The sequence below is a fragment of the Notechis scutatus genome, chromosome 2, assembly GCF_049901735.1.
Source record: "Notechis scutatus isolate UNSWTSFEM ecotype Mainland chromosome 2, rNotScu1.2, whole genome shotgun sequence".
In the NCBI taxonomy this organism is placed as follows: Eukaryota; Metazoa; Chordata; class Lepidosauria; order Squamata; family Elapidae; genus Notechis; species Notechis scutatus.
Genome location: NC_142010.1, coordinates 200,408,369 through 200,435,683, shown reverse-complemented (window position 1 = coordinate 200,435,683; position 27,315 = coordinate 200,408,369). Strand labels below are relative to the sequence as shown.

At 38.4% G+C, this 27,315-nt stretch overlaps 1 protein-coding gene across 2 annotated transcripts in view; it reads left to right on the top strand.

Moving 5' to 3' along the window:
* Nucleotides 1-3,240: 3,240 nt before the first annotated feature.
* The window catches only part of CEMIP2 (cell migration inducing hyaluronidase 2), a 65,496-nt gene continuing 41,421 nt past the window's right edge, over nt 3,241-27,315 (top strand). Inside the window, exons 1-4 of one of the 2 annotated variants that reach the window (XM_026675333.2) lie at nt 3,241-3,373; nt 12,314-12,653; nt 16,005-16,145; nt 22,294-22,855. In XM_026675333.2, coding sequence (XP_026531118.2) covers nt 12,326-12,653; nt 16,005-16,145; nt 22,294-22,855 — 1,031 coding nt within the window. In that variant the 5' untranslated portion in view covers nt 3,241-3,373; nt 12,314-12,325. Of the gene's footprint in view, nt 3,374-6,817; nt 7,112-12,313; nt 12,654-16,004; nt 16,146-22,293; nt 22,856-27,315 lie in introns of those variants that run through there. The other variant, XM_026675325.2, reaches the window with a different exon arrangement.

Below are 27,315 nucleotides of genomic sequence, written 5' to 3'. Positions count from 1 at the left end.
TACAGTATTTAATCTGTTGCTACAAGATAAATTTTAAAAAGCTAGTTTAAACTCTGATGTTAATTACACTTATATATTTAAAATAATTCATTCTAGAATATTCTAAACTACATTACATTTCAATAGTAGAAGCATCCTAATTAGTTTTGCTTCAATTTGTCTCACATTGTCATGGTTTTTAAAAGAGCAAAGTTTAAGTAATTTTTTTCAAGGAGCTGTATTTCACAAAACAGCATCTTCAATTGCCTTAATTCTACTAGGTTATCATTTTCCTCTACTAAACAGTATATCATCTCTTAATTATTAAATTATAACATAATTTAGAAATATATTCTTAGTTGTAGAAAGAATACAACTATTCTAAAATTGCCATTTCCACAACCAACAAAGATTCAAAGATTGCAATGTGGGTGCTTGGTTAGTCCCACTAATTATTCAAGAGGATGTAGAATTTTTAAACTTACTTCCGGATTCTGAATTCTGCCAAATGGCAAAAAGTACTCATATATCAACTGTTCACAAAAACAAATGTCAGCTCTTTCCTTAAAGTATTACTTGTTTCTAAATTATTTTCCTGTATTGTTTAGATTAGGATTGTTAAAGGATTTTTGGCTAATAATAATAGCCAATAAAATACCATACTTTCATGGGTATTAAAAAACTTTCCTCCCTTTCAAGGAGTTATATATGTTTTTCTTAGTCTCATTAGTGGAATCTGGCCTTTGTATGGTTTCCTAGATAATAGCTAGCAACTTCACATATATTAATGTTATGTGTTGTAATGTTTCTGCACAAACATGTTTTTGAATGACAAACATTCTGAATGGGAATGCTAAATAGCACCCTGTGTAATACATACACTGAAGTGGATGATTCTTACTCCAGTTGATGTTGATTGCAGAAGCAGTATTTCAGAATGAGTATGATGAAATGCCAGATTAGTAACAGATCACTGTACTTCCTGTTTTTGTGCAACATTTGCTAATAAGAATGATGCACAAGTTTCCAGTAGTCCATTCAGTTAAGTGACAGTTGTGTCCCAACAGAATAAAGGGCACATAATGGTACAATGACTATACAGAAAATAACACTATTATTAAATCATGAGTGGCATAGATAAACTACAACAATAAATTTTAATAGAAAATAGGTTCCTTAAATGCTAAATTCTACTACAGCCACAAACAATCATTTTTCATTTTTATACTTAGGGCAAGGAACGTTACAGAAGAAGTAATTAAATATATATGCTTTGAGACTGGTTCGTGTAATTTGTTTAGTCAGAAAGAGTTACATGTTTTAATTGAAATACTTTACTGAATTTTCCACATAACTTTTAAGGAAGTGATCATTCTCCCATATTATCTGATCCTATTAAAGTTCAATATTATGTACCATAAAAATACAGGATTCTACTTCCAAACCACATCCTTTTTTGAAGGATTAAATGTCATATCTGTAGACAGATTATTTTGCATTTGGCTTCTTGCTTTCTAAAACTTTGTATTCTAAAATCCATTTTCTATAATATAGGTAACCATATGTATTAATTGTATGCAAAGGGTCTTTAAGGACTCTGAATAATAATACATCATAGGCTTTTCCCCCCCAAGAAAATCTCATTTAAAAAGCAATTTGTGCCTTTTCCTTTAGCCACTGGTTAGCACAGGATATCCTGCCTTTCCAATGATTATTCTGCCATGTTTCAATTGATAGTTAAAAAATAGTTGCAAAAGTTTTTCTAGAATCCATGGATTAATGGAATTATAAATACATAGGAATTTATTTTCAGCTGAAAGGGTCAAGAATGTTTCCACGTCATTCACATCTTTGAGATTCCTGCTACTCGGATGCATTTTATCGCTGTGTTTTACAATATATGGGCAAGCAATACAGAAGAATATGACTAAAATACACTTCTTGTATCCAAAGACTATTCCAAGGGGAAAAAAACATGTTTTACCATGTTCTATAACAGAAGTTACTGGATATTATAGTGTGATACCATGTCTTAGGAACTATGATGAAGATAATGTGGTAAATTATGTAACACAAGAGTTTATGAAACTAGAATAATTCAGAATATGGGTTTTTCTTGTCATGCTACTTTAACATTCACTTAGATCAAGTCTTCTACAACGGTAATTTTCCTATACTGGAAGCAACATTGACTTTAGATAATTTTAAAGCATACTGTTGCTTTATACCATAGAAGAGAAAGTCCATTATCTCTCTATCTCTTCCCCTTGGGGAGATTATCTGACCACACTAATAGCAATTCCACTATTATTAAGGGATGTAGGAAGTTAGCACCCACCCCTTTCCTAGAAAAATGAAATATCCTGGGAAATATTTAAAAGGCAGAATATTTCCCCTAAAAAAGTAGAAACTCAGAAGCAGAAGCTTACCCCTATCTTTGTTAATGGGTGGGCCATTAAGGCCTGGGCCAGAATACTTTACATAACAAAGTTCTCCAGGTAAAGCTATAGCAATTGCCAAAAGCCCTTTCAGTTCATCATCCAGCAAGGCTCAACCAAGCCTAGAACTCAGGACAGCCTACAGAGTTGCCCCTGCAATGGCCTCATGGGAGTCTGACAACCAATCAGAATACAAGCTCTAATTCAAATTCCAACAAAGGTTATAAAACCCAGGCACTCTCAGCATATCAGCCTTGTTTCTTAATCTTCTCTTTTCACCTTGTAGCATGTGATCATCTGTTTCACTTTGGAGCTCTAAGCCATGTGGTCTTGTCCACCATTAAACCATCTTCCCAAACAGCCTCCATGTTTCCAGTGTCTTTTTCCCCACTTGGAACTGAACCCAGAAGGATAATTCTTCCAACAAGGAGAAGATATTTATAAGAAAAGTGGACTTCACATATGGACCTACCCTTGAATGAGGAGGTCCTTGGTGCTCTTTGAGCTTGGTTTTCTTGCAGAAGTTTCATTTTCCAAACTAGGTTAAAGTCACCAGTGCTGAATGTGAATAAGCTCTATATAACTCAGTGGGACTCTGAATAGGAATGTATTAAATTATGCTGTTAAGTCACTTAACATTGAAAGGTAAAATTAGCAATGAAATGCTTGTGATTCTAATGGTTGAAATATCACAATATTTGGCTCACACCAGGGTGTCACATGAGACAATTCCTGTTTTTCTAAGTCAGAAAAATAAGAGCTTGGCATGACATCCTGAACACAGAATCTGAGATAATGCTCTTCCTGTACCAGTGTCAAGCCTGGATATTTATTCTCTGAAAGCAAGGAGGATCATTTGCTCCATTGTTGACTACTCTATAGAGACAAACTACAGTAAAACGCTGCCTCAGCTCCCTGCATTCTCATTTTCATATATACATGCTGTCATCAAGGAGGTAAGCATTAAAATACTTTATTCTATAATGTACTTTCAATTTAAATCTACTTATACAGTCTGATTTTCACAATTACCAGAATATATATTATTATGGTAACGGAGAATTCAGACTATTTTTTTATAAAGTAATTTTGTCCCAGAGGCTGCTTCTAACATTCACAGTTGTATTCTTGTGACTTTCCCTTGGTATTCTTTTTTCTTCATGTATTTTTTCCTTATTTTCCTTTAAAAAATATTTTCAGAGGAACAATACTGTTTGTAGAACCAAACTGTACTTAACTACCTGCTGAGCCAGATTTCTAACTTATCCCGAGGGTGCTTTTTCAGGAAGGAGGCAACTGGACTTTCTTTTTTCTTTGAAGACGTTTCGCTTCTCATTCCAGAAGCTTCTTCAGATCTTTAACTTACATTTGATAGCTCTAATTTAACAAACAAATCATATAGGATTTAAGGGTACTTATTATATGATACATTGAATGTGGAAATATATTAAAATGTTTTAGACTCACAGTTGTCTGAAATGCAGCATTCTTGTCCATAGGTTAATGCATTTTTTTATTTTACTGTTAAAGAACAACTCTTTGTTTTGTTGTATCTATAAGTGTATTATCATAATATTTATTATGACCAGTTCAAACTGGAACTGACATTTTTTATATGCTGTTAAGGAAAAATACCTCTTTTGTACTGCTGCTTGTTTAAAGGAGAACAATACATCTATTTGTCTAAATTTAACATAATAAAGCTAAATAATTCACATTATTTATTATGAATATCATTTCAAAGAAAAATAGATTTTTGGAAAATATATACTGATTATTGATAGTTTTTCTGCCCAGCGTCAATGTGGAACATCATCAAGAACAAACAAGAAAATGTTGAGCAAATGACAAAGGATAAATGGATTTTTTAATCATCTTCGATCTTGTGTAAAGTTCCACAGGAGAAGAAAACCCCTATTATTCATTTCTGTTATTGAGGTACTGCATGGGTATCCACCAACTTCGCCCACTCCTGGTCTTTAGGTATAATACATTATTAGCTAAGTAAATTGACATAGTGGTTTTTAATCAAAACAACTGATCAAGTCAAGGATACAACTTCATGTTTCCAAGAAGTCATTTATTTTCTCTCCTCCAGAGTAGGCATACACAAATAGTGCTTTGTTACACTAAAGCAGGGAGGGGTGTCAAACTCAATTTCATTGAGGGACACATAAGGGCTGTGGTTGATGGGGGGGGGCTGACTGGGTGGGCATGGCCAGCTTGATGCCACTTACTGGACAGGGCTGGGTGGGTGGGCGTAGCCAGCTTGATGTCACTCCACAAACTGCTGACATGTTTCCTCTTCGCATTGGATAGACGGGGCTGAAGCCACGCTGGCCTGATGTTTCCTCTTCACATTGGGTAGACTGGGCCGAAGTGATGCGGATAGACCAAGCTGTAGTAGAGTGGGTAGACTGGGCTGAAGCGACGCAGGTCAGCCCCTTACATTTTTCAGGATAGCCCCATGGACTGGATCCAATCACATCACAGATCAAATCCAGTCCACAGGCCTTGAGTGTGACACTCCTGCACTAAAGGCTGTATTTTACAATTTTCAAAGTCTTTATGGGGATTTTACCTTATAATGCTTATCAATAGGAAAGCAACTGATGCTGTTTGGTAAGCCACTGGCAACCAGTCATCTTAGGCAGCAGGGACAGAAGGGTGCCTTGGGGCTCATGAATTGAGCTAACATGGGGCCTTCCATTCACACGAGGCTACTATATGACCAGTTTACAAGAGAGACTAAGTATGTAAGGATAATACTGGCAAAGTGTATGGAGCTGTTATACAATAAGTATGCAATATGTGCAGTTGATCTTTATTAACTAAATAATTCATAAAGGAATAACTCAGAAAATAAATGAAAAATATCTTTTATAGAGTGGTTGCCATTCCTAAAAAATATCAGCAATAGAATAGGACATTAGTCTAACACAGGTCTATTCAGTTGTAATTTTACTTTTGCAGTTGGAAGTCCTTGATTTAAAACTCTTAAAAACCTGATTATGGATTTGCTAACAACTTGCATTAATTCCTGTGGCGCCATTCACTATTGCAGGCTGGGATTGTTAGGCAATAAAGTGATTTCATGAATATCCCTAAACACAGAGAAGTCCTGGATTCTGTAGCGGCTGCGAAGTTGCCAAGTGAATATCCTAACAGAACCTGTTCTTTGTTAACAGTTTCTCTGTAGAAACTCAGGAAAACCGCCTCCGTTTGGTAGCAGTTCCTCCGTTTGAAAACTGGAGGTGATTGAGGGGCCCCTGCGCTTCCAGGGGCAACCGCAAAAAGGGCAGGAAAAACGCACGACAGGGTTAGCTTCCCGTTTTCCCAAGCCCAGTTGTGGGAGGGAAGGCCCGCGTCTGTGGCCTACCTTGCAGCACTAACCGAAAATTTCATCACAACTAGCAGTCGCCTCCATCTGTTAGGATGAAGGGACAATAGCAGTTCCTGGCTCCTTGCGCAACCTCCGATTGCTTCATGTACAACTCAAAAGGAGCGAGTGGCGTTCAAGGAATAAACCCTTCGGTCGGGAAGGGAGGAAATGTTCTGCAAAACAGGCTCGCTACGGGTCGGGGGGGAGAGAAACAAAGTAGTGGAAGACGGGTAGGTCTTTTGTTAACTATGTGGAGTAGATTCAAGATTAGGCAGTTCTTTTGCATACTCGAGAGCTCTGGAAGGCGACAGCCACAGCCGTGAGCGCATTGGCTTGCAAATATAAGCCAAGTATTAAATTCAGCGAAAGTGTTTGCTTCCGATTAAATCAGGCAACGGGGTCAGTTTAATTTCAATTTATTGTCAGCTGCTGCACTCCCGTCCGGCTGCTGCCAGTCTAAGAGAGTCCCGTAACTCGGGGATTGACGAGAAAACCGACCGCGGTATTTGTAGGCGGACTTAAGGCGTCCATTGTGCCTGGGCGTTGCTCAGAAAGGCGTCAGGTGTCGTTTGGCTAGAAGCGCGGTTGTCTTCCGATCTTTAATCTCACTACCGCCTCAGCAACAAGCGGCTGCAAAAGAGTCTGCGTAGTTCAAAAGCCCGGCAAATCAGCAGCAGCAGCAACAACGCGCGTGGGCGGCGGGGCAAAAGCCGGCTGTGCCTTTTGCTTTGGTGAAGGAGTTCCGAATCGGCCTTGCATCCTTCGCGTTCGTTGCAATGCCACCGAAATACGCCGAGCGCTTCCGAGATGGAAACTCGAGCGGTCAGGGTGAGGTGGAAGTCCACCACGATTCCCCCTCGCGCAAAATAATCTCCACGCACTACCCACGGCGGTTCCTTCCCAGGCCCTGTCGGAGAGGGGGCGTGAAGCCTCCCCGGGCGCCGATTTTCTCTGTTCCTTCCTCCCCCCCGCCTTCCCCAACAGCCGGGGTGGGACCTCGCGGAAGGCTCCACCCTGCCAAGCTGAGGGGGGAAAAAAGAAAGGCTGGTAGAGTCCCGCCGGGGAGACGCGGGCAAATGTTGTTGGGGGCGGTGAGGAGAGGGCGAAGGAGGCGCCTGGAGCCGACTGGGCGGAGCGGCGCTGCGTCGGGCAGGGCTGTTTCGCCGCCAGCGGGGCGTGAAGGGGGTTCGGTGCCATTGGGAGAAGCGGCTGCGGTGTACGAGAGAGAGGACACCATGCCTCAGCCACCTCCGCCCTGAGCTCCTTCCCGCCGTCTCCTCCTCCTCCTCCTCCTGCCGTCCTCGAGGCTCCGGTAAGTGCCGTCTTTCTCCTTCTAGCAGGCAGGCGCTTTCCCTCCGGGATCTTTTGGGAAGGAGCCGCGCTCCCGCATTCCTGGCGAGCGCTTCAGGGCTCCCTTCCCCCCACCCACCCACCAACTGGACTTCCCGCTCTGCCTCCTTCCCCCTCCGGCTCTTTCTGTCTTACCCGGGATCTTTTCTCTGGTGCCTTTTTTTTGTTGTTGTTCTTCGGTCGCTGCCTGCCTCTCGCCTTTCTCCCTCCTCGGCTACAGAGGCGCCTGCTCGGTATCCCGCGAGTTTTCTTTCAAATGCAGAGCAGCTGCCCCAGCCTCCTTGCAAACTCCGAAGGAAGCAAAGAAAAAAAGTTGCTCCAGCCCCAAATAATGGGGCCACCTTCTCCCTCCCTTTTCGCTGAAAGCCAAAATATGCCTGTTGTAGCAAGCGAGAGCCGGGAACGGCACAGATAGTCCTCCACTTAAGGACTCAGTTAGTGACCGTTCAGTTACAATGGCACCAGGGAAAAAAGTGACTTAGGATCGTTTTTCACAGTTACGATCTTTCCCTATATCACCATGATCATGTGATCAAAATTCATATGCTTGGCAACTGGTTCCTGTGTGTCCCATGATCATGTGATCCCCTTTTGTGGTCATATGACAAGCAAAAGTCATTGCCAGATTCACTTAACTGGGTTATTTAACATTTATGGTTCACTTAACAACTGAAGCAAGAAAGGTCATAAAATGAGGCAAAATTCACTTTAAAATGTCTTACTTAACCGAAATGTTGGGTTCAATTGTCATAAGACGAGGACTACCTTTACCTCACTCCCAGGACTGTTTTGTTAAGCTAACCCCTCAACTGTCGTCCCATCTCTCTTTTGAGTGCCCTACTGCAGCCTTTTCACCCCATTTTCTCTTTGGTGGTTGGTGGCTAGCTTCTTCAAAGCAGCTGCTCCTACTGCTTAGCTGGGGAGAAAATATTTCAGAATTCACTTTTTTTTTTAAAGTGGAACAGAAACATGAACCCATTTCTTCACTTCCTTTTCTTTTCTTTAGACATTCTCCACCTCAGTTAGCTTTTTGTGGTTTGCAGCTTCCACATTCCTTACCAGTGGCTTACTTCAGGCAGCTGTGGCCACTGGTTGATTATGTGCCATCAAGCCTGTATCAGCTCTTGAAAGCATTTAGATTTTCTCCATGATGATGTGTGGCTCTAATCTGACTTTTCAGATCTTCATTGTTGAAACTGATCCTTCTTTTTTCCTTCTGCCTTTCCCAGTATAGGGAGACTAGACATGTCTTTTAAACTTAAAGTTTGAAACTTGAACTGAAACTTAAACTCTTGTTGGTTTTTCATCCAAAGATAATCAGGTCAGGTTTTTGTACTTGTTGGAAGGGTCAGTTAAGTGTCCCCACCTAATTGGGCTAATTGAATAATGCTGGTTTATAAAACCTTAAAATTCTGTGTATATGCTTGGTCACTGAACTCAAGAAGGATATTGCAAATTTGAGAAGAGTGCTGAAATTGGCAACCAAAATTATTAGAAAATTAAAATACGTAGACTGGAATTGGCAGCTTTTACTTGAGATGGAAAACAGATATGGTATGGAAAGAATGGTCTTCTCGCAATGTTAAATCTTGGTATCATCTATTGAAACAAAGTATGAGATTCAAGGTAAATCATAGAAAATCCTTCTTTTAAATCTGTCACAATTAATTTCACCAGCTTAGGTGTTTTTAAAAGGGGTCTACCTCAAGTCATGGAGGATCAACTTCTGGCCTTGATGGTTGTAACTTAAATACCAACCATTGCATTGAATGGAAGTAGGTAGTAAACTTCTGTTTGTGCTTTTGACACGAATTGGAGGGGGGAGGGGTACTTTATGTTAAGGAAATCCTCTTTAAGCTGCTGTTGCTGATGTGGAACTGTCTTTCACCTATGTAGCTCAATCCTGGCAATTTTAAGACATGTGGACTTCAACTTCTAGAATTCCCCAGCCAGGCATGCTGATTGGTAACACCTGGTATAGACAATGATAATTCCACTAGCCATTGATAATTGTCTGTACACAGGGCAGTTGATGGAAGTTATAAGCAACATCAGAAGAATTCTAGGCTGATCCTAGACTGGACTAAGTAATTTCTCTCAAATATCTCTAGGAAAGGAACTCAACATTGAAACAAGCAAAACAATATTTTGTTGTATTAGGAGGTATTCCAGAGAAAGAGGAGAAAAACTGCTATTTATGGGCATAATACACACACAGACACACACACACTTGTTTTCTGTATTGTAGTCAGTCCATCTATTGAAGATGATATTATCCTGTTCAAGACTGGCAAATGGGATGTGGTCCACAGATTGGTCCCCTCAATGACTTATTGTCACACGGCCAAAATTGGCAGCATTATTCCCTCAGCTCTGCCCCCTGCTTTCCAGGAAAGAATGGCTATGGAGCAATGGGAGCACTTTGAAGATCCCCAAACAGAGTGCCTCCAAACAAGCTCTTGCTCAATGTTAGCTGGCCTACACTCTTGGTTTTGGGAAAAGTGGAAGATGGCCAAAACAAATGAATTTCTAGCATCCTTTTGGGAAAAGCAAGAGATGGCCAAGGACAGAACTGTTCAAAATTCTATTAGACTGTATGTATATATGCACAGAACTCAACTGTATGAAATACAGAATTGTATCCAACAGACAAAGTTGCATGTTAATAATTTCATGTGATACCGTGTTTCTCATATAATAAGGCCGGGTCTTTTTTCTTTTTTTTTTGAGCCCCGAAAAAATGGCTAGGTTGTCTTTTCAGGGGTGACTTAATTTTCCCTTGCATCTTCGGGCGGGCGGGCAGCGACAGCTTGGATGTTGACCTCGGCGTTGGGGCACTTCGTATCGGGGTCAATGCAGGCAGCACCATATCCGGGTGTGCAACAAAAGTACTTCCTAACGGCAAGCTCCCACCATTCCCCCATTTTGCATGTTTTAATATAGGCCTTAATTTGGGGGAGGGGCTTAATTTCATTTCATGCCTATAAAACATGCTGGGACTTCCTATTGGGGGTGGCCGTATTGTTGGAGAAACAGGGTAGTTCTCATGAATCAAAAAGCTAAATCTTTTTAAAGCCTGTTAATACATCTTGAATTCTTTAATGAAAAGTACTACATTCCTTACATATGCCAAGATGGTGTGTGGGTTACTTCTGGCCTGCACGTTCTTGCTGAAACAAAATGGAAAACCTTTGTTTTGTGAGTTCCTAGCCAAAACTAAGTAAGAATACTCAGTGTAATGAAATTAGACAAAAGGAAAACTTATTCTTACAGCCTTGGAGATGTTTGTCTCATGTGGGAGTTCAAGCATTAGATATTAGCTCCTATCTAGTTTTAATAGCATGCTCAGTCAATTATAAATATAATACTGGCAGTAACGATGTAGAAATGGGTTTTGTAGTGATAGTGTATTATGCTGGCATTAACTATGACAATATAAAGCTAATTAGTACAAACGCTATGGGTGAAGGCATAATTAAGACCATAGCCAAAGGCTAGTTTAAAAAGTATCTTTATTTGCACTCGGCATATGGCTCAACATAGAATTTAATTATCGAAATAGGCTACAAAGTTTAATTGATTAATTAAAATTTAATAGGGCTCCTTAATTCTTGAAACAATGTATTTTTAATACAAGTGCTTTAAACATTTACAGCTAGCGGATGCTGTCTGAACAAAGATTGTCATTGGAAAAGAAGAAAGTTCTGTTCCTCTTACAGTATTGATTATGGGTAGTCTTCAACTTATGAGCACAATTGGAGCCAGAATTTCTGTTGCAAAGCAAGGCAGTTGTTAAGTGAGTCACACTCAATTTACAACCTTTTTGCCAGGGTTGTTAAGTGAATCACTGCAGTTCTTAAGTTAATCATGTCATTAAGTGAATCTGGCTTTCCCTTCCTGTTGCCTACCATTTGCTGATGCAGATTAGTAAAATGAAAAGACCAACACATCTAGAAAGTACAAGCTAGGACAAGATTGGTCTAGTAGATTTGCAGATGAACCTGAACATTTAAGATCAGATAAAATCCAAGGGAGCTATTTACTTCTTTCATGGTGTGCCAGTATAAAAGATTTATTTTACACTTTCAAGTTTATCTGCTTTACTTTACTTTTAAAACCTTCATTAAGGCTGATGTTATCAAGAGTGAAAGAATACCAATATTTTAAGTCACATTGTCGTATATGATTAGCATATCTCAAAAATGTACACTGTTGATACCAATAAGATAATTAGAATCTTATTTTTTATGACGATAGCCAGAAAATAGTTTATAATATGATGTTTGTTCCATGCTCATATTTGTTCCATTCTCAGGCTATTCATCACTATTTTACAGACGTGGGGAAGATTTTTTTGTCTTCAAGAAAAATATTCAGTAAACTGGTTGATGTAGGCAAATAATTTACATATTCTGATAACTATTCATGAGGTGGACCACAGATGCCTTCTTAGATTAGCAGTGCAAGTGAAAGAAAATTTACATATAAAATTTGTAATTTCATTTACTAGACTTCTGTTCTGATCTTCACTGACTAAAACGACTGCCATACCTTTATACACATACACACAATCATAATCCATATCTATGATAATCTTTTCTCATATCCCAAACCCAATTTTATAAGCATGTTTAATTATTCCAATTTTGAGCATAATTGAATATTTGTTGAATTATTTTTGTGTGCCTAGATTAAAAAGTCTACAATGACCTGACAGCATATCCCAATCATGGAGGGGCTGTCAAAACTCAAGGCTGCTACGTCAAGGCCATGTGATACATTTTCCCCCCATTCACTAAACTGGGTGTGGGCGTGGCCAGCACATGATACATCTGGCCCACAGGCCGGGAGTTTGACAGCCGTGCAATGTCATCTTACATTATTGAATATAGTGATTGAAGTCCTTTAAATGTTGGTGAAATTTCCAAGCAGGTTTATTTGCTTCACCTGTGTAAAAATAAATTGTAGTCAAGCTCAGCTTAAATTGGAAAACTTTTCATGGTGGTTTTTGTTGTTGTTTTTTGGTATATTATGCAAAAGATGGGCCTCCTTTCATTGCAAGTAATTTTAATTTTTTTCTTTTAAAAATCATTCATTTATCCATTCTTTCATCTGTGTATTAAGTTTGGGGCTGCTGGAATAATCCTTTTTATTCTTGTTCTAGTGATTGTATAACATGCACACCGTTGGTCCCAGAGGAGGTTCTCCTTCCTTCCTTCAGGCACAGAATGGAAGCAGCTATAAATCTGGTTATGTCCCAGGAAGAGTTGCCCCACTTCGTCCTCCACCACCTCCAAATAATCAAGCTTCAGCCAAATTTTCCTGTGCAAGACAGGAAGCTCGTGCCACAGTAGCCTCTTCAGGAGACCAACAACGATGTCAAGCAGATGCAAGCAGGAAGAATAGGCACAAAAATACATTTATTTGCTTTGCCATTTCTAGCTTTTCATTTTTTATTGCACTTGGAATTATTTTGGGCATAGCATCAAAGTATGCTCCTGATGGTAAGTTTCAGTAAGTTGAGCTCTTTATTGAATATTGCTACTGATTGGGGGGGGGGACCCTCTATGCTGCTGTTACATAAGAAAATTATACAGATTTTAAGTGCAGTGGTTTTATCTATGATAAAGCCCAAATAATTATTCTTAATTTGGAAAATAGCAATTTTTAATGATGACTCTACTTTAGTCTCATTTCTTTGATATATGAAAAATCACACAAGATATTGTAGGTGGTACAAGAGTCGGTTAGTGTTAGTGTACATATAGTTCTGAAGTTGGCTTTTGGTCTTTTTTCTGAAAATATATTTGATGCAGTCTCATCATCACATAAATGTCTCTCTGAAGTACAAAACTGCATTTTATACTGTATAGTATAGTACATCACATTTGCCACAAAAGCGCAAGAAATACAAGCTTCACCATTTTTTCAAAGCCGCTTAAAGAGTCTGTAATTCAAGACAGCCACTAAAAGTTGTGGCCAAATTATGTCTTTAAATAATTGGTAAGATAAATTATATTTAATACAATTAATGTTAATTAGATTATAATGTAAGTTCAATTTAATTTCCATGCTTCTGTAACCTGCACTTGATGTGTTTTGTACCTGACTTTTTTTTCATAAAGGCCAAATGTCATTGGATATCTCCAGTGTAGGAATGACTCTGATATTCAGGGTTTTTTTTAATGTTAATACACACAGTGTTAGTATCCATACACACAGGTATATAAATATGCATACACCTATTCACATACATTTGAAATGTAAAGGTTGTTAATTTCAAACTAATCTTATCTGTCAGGCAGTGTAGGAGCTCTTTGGAAGTGTGGGAGTGCAATGTGCAGCTGTCTATGATTCCTCTCTCTCTTCAGGACTGCATAGCTGCTATAGAGAGGCCTCCACATTCTGGGTAAACCACAGTGTTTGGTTTGAGGGTTAGCTTAACATGTAAACTCTGTATTTACTATGTTTGAAGATTGATCACCTACCATGCTTTGTATTACATGGAAACCAAGCCACTGTGGCCTTGCTCAGTCAACTTTGATTTTAAAAAAACATCATTTTAAAATATTGATGCTGAGATTTAACATGCCTGTACAAATGAAATGCTTTTGCATTTTCAAATGCAATCTTGAAAGCTCAAATGTACTCTGATCAGCATGACTAAAGTGCATCAATTCCTTGCAACCTACCCCAAAACTTAACAAGCCATTGACATATCTTTTAACAAAGTTTTCTATGCTGATGGGTTGCCTTGGTTTGGTTGACTGCTTGAAAAACCCATTCTGAGTGGTTGTGTTTTTTTAATTGAGTATATTTGAAAAAGTAAAAGAAATAACCGGCTAGTTTGATAAATATTTATAAATTATATAGCAATAGCACTTACACTTACATACCGCTTTATAGTGCTTTACAGCCCTCTCTAAGCAGTTTACAGAGTCAGCATATTGCCCCCAACAATTTGGGTCCTCATTTTACCCACCTCAGAAGGATGGAAGGCTGAGTCAATCTTGAGCCTGGCAAGATTTGAACTGCCAAATTGCAGTGGGAGTAGCTTGCAGTACTGCACTCTAACCACTGCGCCACCGAGGCTCCATGTGATGGCTCTTCAGCCTTTTTTTTTTTAATTAAACGTTGGGGTGCATTTAAAAATGAAAAAACAGGGTGTGATGATGATGTCTGTATTTTGCACTTGTGTATAGTGGATGCAATCCTTGTTACAGTTTGCTGCAAAGATTCATTTGAGGTTTTTCATATCCTTTCATATTTTAACTGCAAAAGAAAGAGTTACAGTACATTGCTGAGTAAGGATGTACTCATGATTAGTAGAGATTCCTTTGTTTTGCCTGCTACTAAGCAATGCAAATACAGGCAGTCTACCAGGAAAGGATTTGTGTGTGTTTTCCAGGTGGAGACTCTTTCCTGGCCCTAGCAGCACAGCAGCTAACAATTCCTTCTATAATGTTCCATTCTGCCAGTAATTGCAACACTTCAGGGATCTAGTTATGACTAGCCTATCAATGAGAAGGGTTTGTGGGGGGACGGGACATGATAACTGTCTTTCATGTCTTTGAGGGGCTGTCACAAAGAAGAGGGGATTGACTTATTAGGGAATCAGCAAGCAGGGCAAGAAGTAATGTCAAAGAGAGATACAAGCTAGGGAAAATTTTCCGATAATGAGAGCAACCAATCAATTGAACAACTTTCCTCTTGGGTTCTGGGCGCTCCATCCCCGGAGATTTTCAAAAATAGACTAGACAAATATTTGACCAGGATGGTATATGGACCCCTGCCTTGAACAAGGGATTGGATTAGAAGACCTCCAAAATCCCTTCCAGCCCTATGATCTGATTTTTTATTTTTTTACAAACCCAGACAATGCCAGGGTGATGGAAAAGAGGGTAAACCCGTGTGTGGTTCTTTACTGGGCTAGGAGGAACCTGTCTTTGTTTCCAACTAGGTAAATTTTCTTATGTGCACAACTTAGGTTAAGTTGTATTTTAAACATTTGAAACACATAACATGCACATTATCTTTTGGATTAATAGATTTAATAGAAAGGTGGGCGAGAGAGGGAAGAGTCTCCCTGTGTTTTAAAGAACCAACCTAGTGACCTCTCCTCACATTGCTTCAGTTAACATGCCCCAAAGTAAAGGAAGAGAGTTAAAGAAAGCAACAAAGAGGAGGAGAAAAAGGAAAAAACTAATGGCATCTTTTAGAAAGTACTTAATTTATTCCCCTGTTCCAGTCTTTTTTGCAAGCTAGCTCCCTGGTAAAATTCAGCACAAGTGTCCTGCCTCGTTTATTAGGATCATGAAATCATTGTTTTATTTGCTGGTGAAAAAGCAAGAGAGGATCTCTTAATATTTTCTTCCCTAAATTAGAGGGGTCCTAAATTACTAGAATTTATTCTGGAAAGAAAGCATTGGGTCCAATACCTACTTCAGTAAGACTTTCTCCAATCAGCACCTTCCCTTCTTGTTGACTATGATCCTTGTCGTCAGAACTTCAGCTACTTTTAATGATAGTGGTCACATCTATCGGTGGCTATGGCAACTGTTGATGATTGAGAATTTAGTTCAATATATCTGGAGGACTGATGTAGAATGTTAGTTGGATTTCAGTACATAAGTTGTGACAAAGGGCACCTTCCTTACCAGATAAACTTTTGTGGAATATTCAAAAATTAATAGATTATAACGTTAAAATATCCATAGGATCAATATGAATTTGTTTTCAATTGTGGACATTTTACTTTGATTTAAAAATAGGTGGTGTGAGTTATTATCACCGCTATATTAATTTCCTGAATACTGAAGTACTTTAATTGTAATTATTATCCCATTATATTACAGAGAACTGTCCAGATCAAAATCCTCGCCTTAAAAACTGGAATCCAGGACATGATAGAGGAAAGAGAATTGTAATCCAAAAAGGAGACCTCTTCCGTCTGAATGTGGATGCCACTGTGCATTCCATAGTTATACAGGATGGAGGTAGGCAAAGCGGTTCATAATGCTAAACTGAATGGGATGAGGGCAAGATGGTTTTTTTCAATCTATGTGTGCATTAGCTGTAGTTACTTGCTGCATAGACTAGCATCTGAAAAAAATCTCATTGTGCATTAAAAGTTACTTAAGTGACAGAAGCATAGTTCCCACTCATCTTTCTTTACTCTGTGTCAGTGACCCCCAACCTTTTGCGCACCAGGGATAGGCTCCACGGAAAGAGGTTTTTCCGTGGACTGGAGGGGACGTGGTTTCGCATGCTGCCAGCATCCCACAGATGAGGCTTCGCTTTTGCGTGGCCCAGTTTCTAGCATGCCAGGTACCGTTCTACAGACCGGAAGTTGGGGATCAGTGGTAGGATTCAAAAGCTTTTACCACTGGCTCGGTGGGTGTTGCTTGGTGGGTGCGCTTTGCGTGTGTGCATACGCGTGCCAAACACGCACTTTGTGCAGAGGCAGAGGCATTCCAACTCACCTCCTGCAAGCTTGCACTCTCCTGGTCGCTTTAGCAGCTGTTGCACGGCACTCTTCTATGCCGCGCAAAGCAGCTGTGCTTCAAAAGCAGAAGATAAAGGTGAGAATGGGAGCCCGGGCGGGCAGGCCCAACAGTAGAGCGGTGGAGAGAACTGGTTCGGTGTCCATTGCTCATCACCGCTACCAGCTCGGCAGAACCGGGCCGAACCAGTAGCATACCACCACCGTTGAGAATCCCTGCTCTATGCAATAACTTTAAATATAGTTTCCCCCAGCTTCATTCGTTTTTTTCAAGAAAACTGACCTTTTGTGATAAGATGGTTAAAGCTGTGCTTTTAATTTCTTTTATATAAAAAAATATATCCTCTTTACCCTAGTTTTATGACTGAATTGGGCAATCATGTGTATAGTTAATGTATTTTTCTCAATAGTTAGATTTTGATCTTTGACGCTGTCTTTATTTTATGCTAATAGCTGTGTACAGCAGTACTTCTATGAACTGAAAGGATATGACTAGGGAGCAGCAAGAAAAATGAATGCTTTTCTGCCATCGTTTTATCACAATAAATAACATTCACTGGCACAAAGGTTCCATTTTTGTCATTGTTATCCACAAAGAAACTTATCTGGCCAGAGAAATGATAAAATCTTATGACAGTCCTAGCCATTATGTTGTATTTTAAAGTCTGATGATTAAAGAAACAGGAGAAATGTTCATTGAATTAAAGTAGTATGAATTGGCTCATTGCTAAGATGTTTTTCTCTACTTTGGGCAATTACGATTACCATGTTCAGTGTTATTTAATTTGACATCTTTTGAAAAACTGTATCCGTTCAGGCTATTAATTGAGTTCCAAGAAATTACAGCTGTCATGCTGCCAATTACAAAAATCCACATACGTCAGGATTGCTGTGCATCTTGGCAGTTACCCATATGTACTGCAAGTGATATCCCAAGAAGAAAAAAACAGTTGAATAACCACCCAAGTTTAGAACAGATACTTCAAATCATTTTATCGGAAGGAAGTTTCCTCCCAGTTAATTTCCTGTCCTTTGGAGAAGAACACACAGCTAGTGTGATAATATATAATGGTGGTTCACCAAGCTTGTCTCCTAGATGGTTTTAGGCGAGAATGTCCCATGTTCCAAGCCAGTAGAAGCAACTTAGAAAGGTTGCTTATTTATGGAAAGAAGCAAAGGGAGAAAATGCACTAAATTACACTAGTAAACTCTGTAAAGAATAATATGGAAAACAACAGCAAATAAGAAGATAGACTCCCTCTCCCCAAATTATTTGCCTAAGAAAACTTTTTTTAAAAAAACTTTTTTGTACATATAAAACCTACTAGGTTTTTGTATTTTGTAACTTGTTTTGTTTGTTCAATATCTCCTTAGCAAGTAAGTTAAACTAGTATTGCACTATGTTAATAAGTTTTCTCTTTCTCACTCTCACTATGACTATAGTAAATAGGATTAAGTAGCTATCTAATCTCTTCTTTATTTAAAACCATCTTGGTCTATATATAGTTCTTTCGCCTTGCTCTTTTCTGCTGTTGTGTCCATTTTCAGTTTTTAGTAGTACATAGAATCTTTTACGATATTTCTTGCTGCTCTGCCAGATATACCAAGCAAACGAAATACTGCTTAGCCACCAGTGTTTTAGGAGCTTTGCACAATAAACTTGACTTGATAACTTTACAAGAAAATGACCAGATTTAGCAAGACAGTATACCTTTAAATATATCTTTCAATTTTAATGCTTCTTTACATTTTTCAATACTGTTTACTCCTTGTCCATCTTTTGTATGACCAGATCCCGAGAATGTACTTTTTTCATTCTTAGGATTCAATCCACATTCATTCATTGCCTATTATAGCCTATTGCTTCTTGTTCTAACACCCACATTTGTCATTGCTTTCAACTTACTTATCCTGCTATATCTTCAGGAGAACAAGGTGGGCATAAACATTGTCTTATACGTTCTCATATCTTTGCAAACGTTCACACACAACACAGTACTTTTGAATCTGCATTTCAGTTATCATTTGCAGACCTTAATATTTCTCTTTAAGCAAAATTTTACAAAGGTATAAAGTTTTATATCCTTATTCTAGACTTTTGCATTTAGCTAGAATTTTCAATTCATCATTCTAACAAACATTTTCATAGTTCCCATTGGTGAACCTCAGTATTCTTCTGTGCTGTTCTATAACATACCCGTATTTGCCGGCGTATAAGACGACTGGGCGTATAAGACGACTCCCCAACATTTCCACTCAAAATATAGAGTTTGTTATATACTCGCCGTATAAGACTACCCCCTCTTCCGCACACCTTCCACACACCAAATAAAAGGTAAAAGAACATCAGATTTGATTTCAACATGTTAATTTATATTCAAATGCTTATGACATGCAGGAAAACTGTCACAAGGCTGTGAAAGTATGCCAAATAATAGAACATAAGTAATTTTCCGATTCAGAGCAGGTTATAGTTCATAGTTTTATAAAATGTGTGTGTGTGCCTAAATTTCAAATTACCCATTTACCATGACTTGTCATGGACAGGCAACTTTATTAAAAGAATTCTATTTCAGCTAAGCTGGAAAGACACAAATAGGGCCTGCAGAAGCATAATTTTCACTCTGATATTAATTGTGGCAATGTCGCATTTTAAACCAGCCATGATTAATTATATCCAAATTTTCACACCCACACTCCCCTTCCTTTAGCTTTCTGAAAACCCCACATTTGCAGATCCCATTTTAGCAATGCATCTAAGATTTGACTTGCCAGCCACTATCATTAAATTATGCTTGCTAAAATATGAACTGAAATATGAACTACCCTGCAAAGCTGTCCATAATGAAGATAAGTTGATCTTGATGTCAATCCTCCTCAGCCTTTCACTTGTCTTTTACTTGATACCGCTGCCAAACCTGCTTTTCCATCGATACCAGAGTAAAAAGGTGACATTGCTCCCCGCAGGCCTTTGCCATCCAATTATCAAAGGCCCAGGCCCGAAACTCCAGCAGTCCAAAAACATGACAGCCCATTCACCCAGGTCAAAAGAGGACAGCTTCAACATGCGTAGATGGGGAGAGGGAGGAGGGAGATTGGAAAGGGCTGGCCTTGGTGACGTCACAATGTCATATGCAAATGACGAGACCGTCAACACAGGCTTTTAATCCTAGGCAGCCAATGGCAACGGAAACCAGTTTTTAATCTTAATCCGTTGACGAAGAAGCGAGTAACAAAAGGAGGCAGCAAGAGAAAACAATGTGGGATGTGAGAAAGAGGAGAAATCGCAGTGAAATTAAGGAAACTAGGCGTTTGTGGTTTTTTTCCTTTCCCCCTTCGGGACTGGATCTAGAAAGTTGTCATTTTAACATGATTGCTCCCCTTCTTCTCTTCCCACCCCCAACCTCTGTTTCGTCTTTAAAGAGAAAAAGACACCCATTCTGCTTTATTGTATCTGACATAGTGGGCTTTAGTTCAGAAGCTGATGTCACTCAACAGGCAAGTCCTTTTGGAAAACGCCAGGCCCTTCCTGGTCTTACCCAACACTACTTGCCAGGGATCTGGCAGGAAAGAAGGAGTTCCAGATCCTTTTTCTTTCCAGCCTCTCCGCCTGCCTTTCCCAAGTCCATCCAAGGACGCGCCTGAAAACCAGGTTGATTCTGGGTACCGTCTAAACTCCAGAGGCGGGGTCCGATCAGTCCCTTCGCCCAGTTCCACAAAAGGTGAAATCGCCAGCGAAGCAAAACAAACGGAAGGAAGAAACTGAGCAAGCCAGGTCAAGAGCCGCGCTACCTCTAGCTGAGCCTTAGCGGTAGTAGGGACCCATATCCCACCTCCGCCCCACCTCAGCGAGAGGGAGCCGGCCGGATTGCGGAGCGTAATCCCTCCCTGGCAGAGCTACGGGTAACCCGGCGCTCAAGGCTACAACTGAACGCAAAGTCCCCGCTCTGAGATCTGCAGCTAATTTACGAGGAACCCTTTGCAATTCGCCAGCGCCTGCTATGACCTCAAGGAGAGGGAGAAGCGAACCTCCTCACCAACAAGGCGAAGAATATACCGTATTTGCCGGCGTATAAGACGACTGGGCGTATAAGACGACCCCCCCACTTGGAGGCATGTTTTTTAGGGCAAAAAAGTTGTCTTATACGCCGGCAAATACGGTACTATTTTCATTTGGTTCTCCAAATCCCCGGATGCAGCCCATACGGACCCGGGCCACAGAAGGGACAGATGAGCGCATATGTATGCAGCCCACTTGAAAGCAGCGGGTGAGCATGCGTGCATGCATAGCTCCATTTGTGTGATCTGCAGACACGTGCACAAATGCCACTTGCACAAATGGAGTTGCACACGCTCACCAACTGCTCACGCAGAACCATTCCCTCTCTCCCTCCTCACCAGTCTGTAAAGCTGGAAAGGTTGGGGACTACTGTTTAAGCAGTTTCCCCATCCTTTTTTTATATCCTTTTTCCATCTATTCTCTAATGAGATTAATCTATATTCTAATACATTTTCATACAGGGCTTGCATTTTGTCTCTGTATTAATTGCCCTTTCACTTGTTATACTTCTTCCATTCTATTTTTTCTCCAGGGTCCACTCTTGACATCATTAAAGGCTGCTATGTCTCACATTTGTTATGAAGACTTTATAATTCTTTTAACTCTTTCATCATAAACAATCTAATCAGATGTGCTTTTATTATTCATTCATTTTCCATGCATATGCATGAAGCAGATAATATTTAAATCACATATATTTCTAAGCAGATACTTGCCACCACCAGTCTCATTCATTCTTGGTTCTCCAAATATCTAGATCATTTTTTTCCCTGTACTTTTTTCTTCCTGATATCCATTCATGTCACCTAATAGAATAATCTTTTCCCCTTTTACATTTATTCAGAATGTTGTACAATTTTCTCCAATAGGTTTTCCCCCATTACTATTATTCATTGGAATGTAATAAATAGTGCTCATCTATCTTTGAACTCTTATTTTTGTATGGATCCATAACAAACTAGATAATATATTTTCTAGCATTCGTTTTAACCTTTGCTTCTCTACATGTATTAATCAACCCTGCTCAGCAAGATCAGATTATCTTTCTTCAATTAGATTCTATCCTTTCCATTTCACTATCCAGAACATGTTTATTTTTCCCTTCATTCATTAATTCATTCTTTTTACTATATATTCTTCATGCTTTCCAAGTCATAGTCTGCCATATGGTCAACAGAATGATTTGCAGAGCCACATAAGGATGGTCAACAGAAGATTCCTAAAGAGCAACCATGAAGAAGGACTTCACTACCCACCTTGCTTTTGTTTAATAATGATTTTATAAAGAGCAGTCTTAGGTTTTTCAACTTTACCATATCAATGCTTCATTAGCATTTATGGCTAACAGTAAGGAAAAGTATCCATTTGTTTTGGGGTGTTTTGGCAAATATGCTGCAAACATCAAGAGTCCTAGTATAACCCCAAATATAGTCATGGTAGTTTATGCAATGTGGGATCTGTAATCTTAAGGTTATCTGTATGGTGTTAATCGGAGTATACCCAGTGATTTGCAGTTGTTTATAGTTACTAGATATTTAAGAATTATTAATTAATATTTACCTAACAATATTATTTCTTACAGGATTACTTGTCTTTGGGGATGATGAAAATGGATCTAAAAATATTACTCTAAAAACACATTTTATCCTAATAAAGGATGGTGGAATGCTTCATATTGGAGCAGAAAAATGTCGCTATAAGTCCAAAGCAACTATAATCTTATACGGCAAATTAAATGAAGGTGATTATTTGCCAACATTTGGTGAAAAATTTGTGGGCGTGGGTCCTGGTGGAACACTGGAATTGCATGGCTCTCAGAAATTATCATGGACGTCCCTGTCAAAGACTCTATATTCTTCAGGGCTGGCCTCTGGATCCTATACACAAGAAAAGGATTTTTTCCGAGCTCTGAATGTGAGAGTGATTGACCCAGACACAGCAAAGGTTTTGGAAAAGGGGAAGTTTGATACTCACGAATCTTACAATGACAGCAAAAAACTTGAGGATTTTCTAAAGGCTCAACATTTTGGTCGCATTGTTGCTATTGCTGTAGCAGACTCAGCTGCTAAAAACCTTCTAGAAGAAACGAAGAGAACCATTCAGGATCTTCTGGGAAGTAAGCTCGTCAAAGGATTGAGTTATAGGTAAAAAAAAATGCTTTTGCAAAAATCCTCCCGTGTTCTTGGTTAAAAAATTATTTTAAAGGTGGGCCTTATATTATTTGAGATCTGACCTCTGCTTATTTTAGTGCATAAATATAAAGACTAAACATTTCTTTTTGAGTATGATTTGCAGAGCCACATCAGGAAGTTTCATAACTATCATCAATACTTCACAATTCTGATAATTCTTACAAAACTACTAATTCCAACCTAAGTGATAAATTTATTTTTTGATGCATATGGCTATCCACTTGCCATTCAATTCTGGGCAACTAATATCTGATTGAAGCAACCGAAATCAACAAAAATAAAAATTTATCATGTCACGTCATATATTGAAATTTATATCCTGTAAAAACAGACTGCCAACTTACTTTCCTCCTTAGTGTCTAGGAAAAAATTACATATTTCCTACCCCCACCCCAGGACATTTGATTATGGCATTAAAAATAAGTAAAGCAATTCCATGTTCCAAATCCAATTTCACAGTATATATTTAGACAATTGCTGTGTATTTTTTTCTTCAAATTCACTATCCCCCCTCCCATTTAAAGTTATTGCTTTTCATATCAAATTGAACATTGAGAAATGGTTGAACATAAATACCTCCATATTGGTTTCTTCTGAAAAATTGAATGCATACCCATTATTATGCAGTATTGATCATTTGGTATAAAAATAGATTTCAAGGAAATATTCAAATATCTAGGACTTCTCCCTGATAGGCAGTAGAAATGTTCTTGGAAAGATGTGAGGCCTTGCTAAGTAGAAATGATTGAAGAAATGGGGCGCAAAGAGGAAAGAGAGTGCAGGATATAGTGGGCAAGGGAACCTCTGTACGTAGAGCAAAATATTCCTTTGCACATTTTTATTCAATATTTCCCTTCCTGTTTGGTACTTGCAGTTTGCTCAGTATTGTCTCCAACATTCAAGAAAGCTGTTTCAGGGTTACTCAGAAAGGCTGGCAGTAGGAGGATGAGACAAGAGCTCCCCTGTTCTTATAGGTTAATGTCTAGATTTCATCCATCATATTTCAGTTACATGTATTAGCCTACTAACCTGCTCTGGCAGCACACACAAACCCCATGCCCTTCTAGTTTTATTTATAGCAAACTGTTTTTTTAAATCTGTGTGACTTGATTATACATTTTAATAGCCAGCATTGTGAATATCAGTTCTTCTCTTCATAATACACAAGGCAACCAGATGTCTTGTCTTTGACAATTGGGAAATCAATGACTGTATGTACATCTAAAGGATGCACGCAAGGATTTGTTAAGAGTGGCATTTTACATAGTTATACAATCTAAGGGTGTCTTTATTGCCCACTCAAGTATATGTATTCTGAGAAATCAAAGACATCAGCCTGATTTTGAAATTATTCTTTTAATGAAATGTAGAATAGGAATACCTCTTATGCTTAACTTCCTTAATATTCTGAAACAGTGATGTCCAGTCTTTTGGGCACCAGGGACCAGTTTAGTGGAGAGAGGTTTTTCTGTGGATCGGAGAAAGCATAGTGGTGCTGCATTCCGTGCATGGAGCTTCGCTTATTTACCATGGCCCGGTTTCTGGCATTCTGCGAAAAGAGGGTAAAGGCCTATTAAAAGGGATTACAAGAAGATTAAAGGAGCATCATGGTGAAATAACATGTTATGTCATGACTATATTTTATCTTCTACGGTCCTTAAAGCAAATTAAAAATCATCAGAAAAGCTTGGTTTGAATACCATGGGTCATAGGTACTGCTTCTGTCTGTCAGCAGTAGGGAGACTGCAACAGAAGGAATTACTTCCCTCCCTACATCCCCATGGCCAACTTGCCATGGGACAACTCACTGCAGGGCAAATTAACAATTCTGTTTAATTATTTACAATAAATAAAATTTATTTTAATTTTTACCATTCACATTCATTCTGCCCGTCCTTTTGCATCCTTTCTTTAATTATTCTACTCCATCATTTGTTTGATATTGGTGTAACTCTTGTCCTGCAGCAAGTTGTCCTGTGGCGAGTCTTAGTATCGAGGAAACCTGGTATTTTGGGAATAGATATTGCTGCTTTATTTTAGAATGGCTCCAACTTTTGATATGTTTGTTGTAAGCTGTTTGATCCTTGCAGAAGAAAAGGTAAGAGTTTTAGCATGGAGGTAGGTAAGGATGTAGTTAAATATAGAGCTGTGTAAAAGCTTGATGTCCAATTACATCCATTTGAATTGCATGCCTAAATTTTCAAGGCTGCCATTTATCTGCTTAACTAAGAACCTGTATCTTTTGTGTAAGACTATAAACAGATATTAATAACTGTTTTTTTCCCTTCAAACTGAGAGTAAAGTTGCTGATTAGTCCAAAAATCTTAAACATTGAAATAAACTGAGCAAATGCTGATGCTTTAAATTTTCAGTCATTTCTCTTTTCTCCTTTGCAAATTATGTAAAATTTTGCTTTGATCAAGTATTGTGATGGTTGCAAAGCGCACACATTTCTTTTCACAGTTTGATTGGTCCTAATATTGTTTTATAGTGAATTTCTTCAAAAATTTAAATGTTCTGTAGGTAGTCCTTGTCTTACGATCACAATTAAGCCCAAAATTTCTATTGCTAACTAAGACAGCAAGTGAATTTTGCCCTATTTTACAACCTTTCTTGCCAGAGTTGTTAAGTGAATCCCTGTTAAGGTGATAACATGGTTGCTAAGGGAATCTGCTTCCCCATTGACATTGCTTCTCAGAAGGTTACAAAACATGACTCCGGGACACGGCAACCATCATAAATATGAGTCAATTGCCTTGTGTCTGAATTTTGATCATGGATCTCTGGGATTCTGCATTAGTCATAAATATGAAAAACAGTCATAAGTCACTTTTTTTGAGTGCCATTGTATCTTTGAACGGTCACTAAATGAACTGTTGTAAACTGAGGACTGCCTTTAATAAGATGTTGCTTTCAGCAAAATAGAATGGCGGTTAAAATAATATTTCTATAAAACCAAAATTTCTCAGCAACGATTATACTAATTAGAGGATTCTGAGAATTGAAGTGTACACTTCTAGAGGGCTCCAACACTGGGGAATGCTGAGTTAAAATGCGATGTTAATCCATGAATAATCTTTCAGTAGAAATGATTGAATTGTGATTACAATGATTGTACAAGTGACTGAGTAACATTCAAGCAGTTATTATTTCTGATTGATTTGAGGGGGATTATTATGTTTGCTACATTCCTCATCGGAGGAATTACTTCATAGCAACATTATTAGTCTTGATTGCTGTGGGATTTGCTGAGCTGTAGAGATGAGGCATCTGTTAAGTAGAATGAGTTTAGTGATTACTTAAGCAGCCTTTCCTACTGACTATTTAAACATAAATTAATAATAATAATAATGCCTAACCCTGTAGAGAAACATGTTATGATTTTGTGCTATATACATAAAGATGCTTACATTCCATTGTTAAAAATAGTTGTGAATTGATCATAAGCCTTTCATATCTTAATCAATCAAGCCTCTGGACTGCCAACACAAAAGGAGGGAGAGAAGGAGAGAGAGAGAGAAGGAGGCAGAGAAAAGATAGAGAAGAAGGAAGAAAACTGCAAATTCAAAAGTGTTTTCAGGAGATTAGCATCACCTTAAGAAACTATCAGGTCAGCTGAAGCAGGCAAGCAAAAAGTCTGTTTAGAAGAAATGAATTGGGCCACAAAAACATGGTTGTACAAATTGGCAAATCTGTTATTTTGACAATATGGAAAGAACTATTCTGCACATTGCTTCTTAACCAATTTCTGTGCTTTACTAATGTTTGAAATACTCGATTTGCAGATAGCCCTAAAACAAAGAGAAACAATCTGGGCAGTGTGTTTTAACATATTTTGTTTTATTTGGCTTATAGGCTTCTCAATTTGCAAATGGCTCATGAAAATTCCCTGAATTAATAAGGATATGCTCACAAAAATCATCATGTTCAGTGTATTAAATTTATTAGAGTATCAGTGGCATGTTTGTGACAGTGAGAGCAGTTTCATTAATCCTCTAGAAATTGAAACTATAAAGATGTGTTTGTTCTATTCTCAAAATTAGCCATATCATCAAAACTAGATTCAGATTTCTTTAAAATAATTTTTATCAAATGATTAATTGATTTATTGTTTACATTGATTAGTATGATTGAGTGTTTAGTGCATATAGTGTAATTACTGAATATCTGATTAGTAAAATCAGTGATTTTGTGAATTTAATTGACCAGTGTGTTTAGTAATTACTGTAATAAATTAGGCTGTTTGTTGCTTAGCAAAATTATTTGATTAGAGTGATTTGAATAACCGATTGATTGATTGATTTTTAGTAATAAATAACCTTACTTTTGATTTGTTCTCTAACATATCAATTAACATTTATTAATTACCAACATTCATTAAGTAACTGTCTACCTATCACATTAACTAGCTA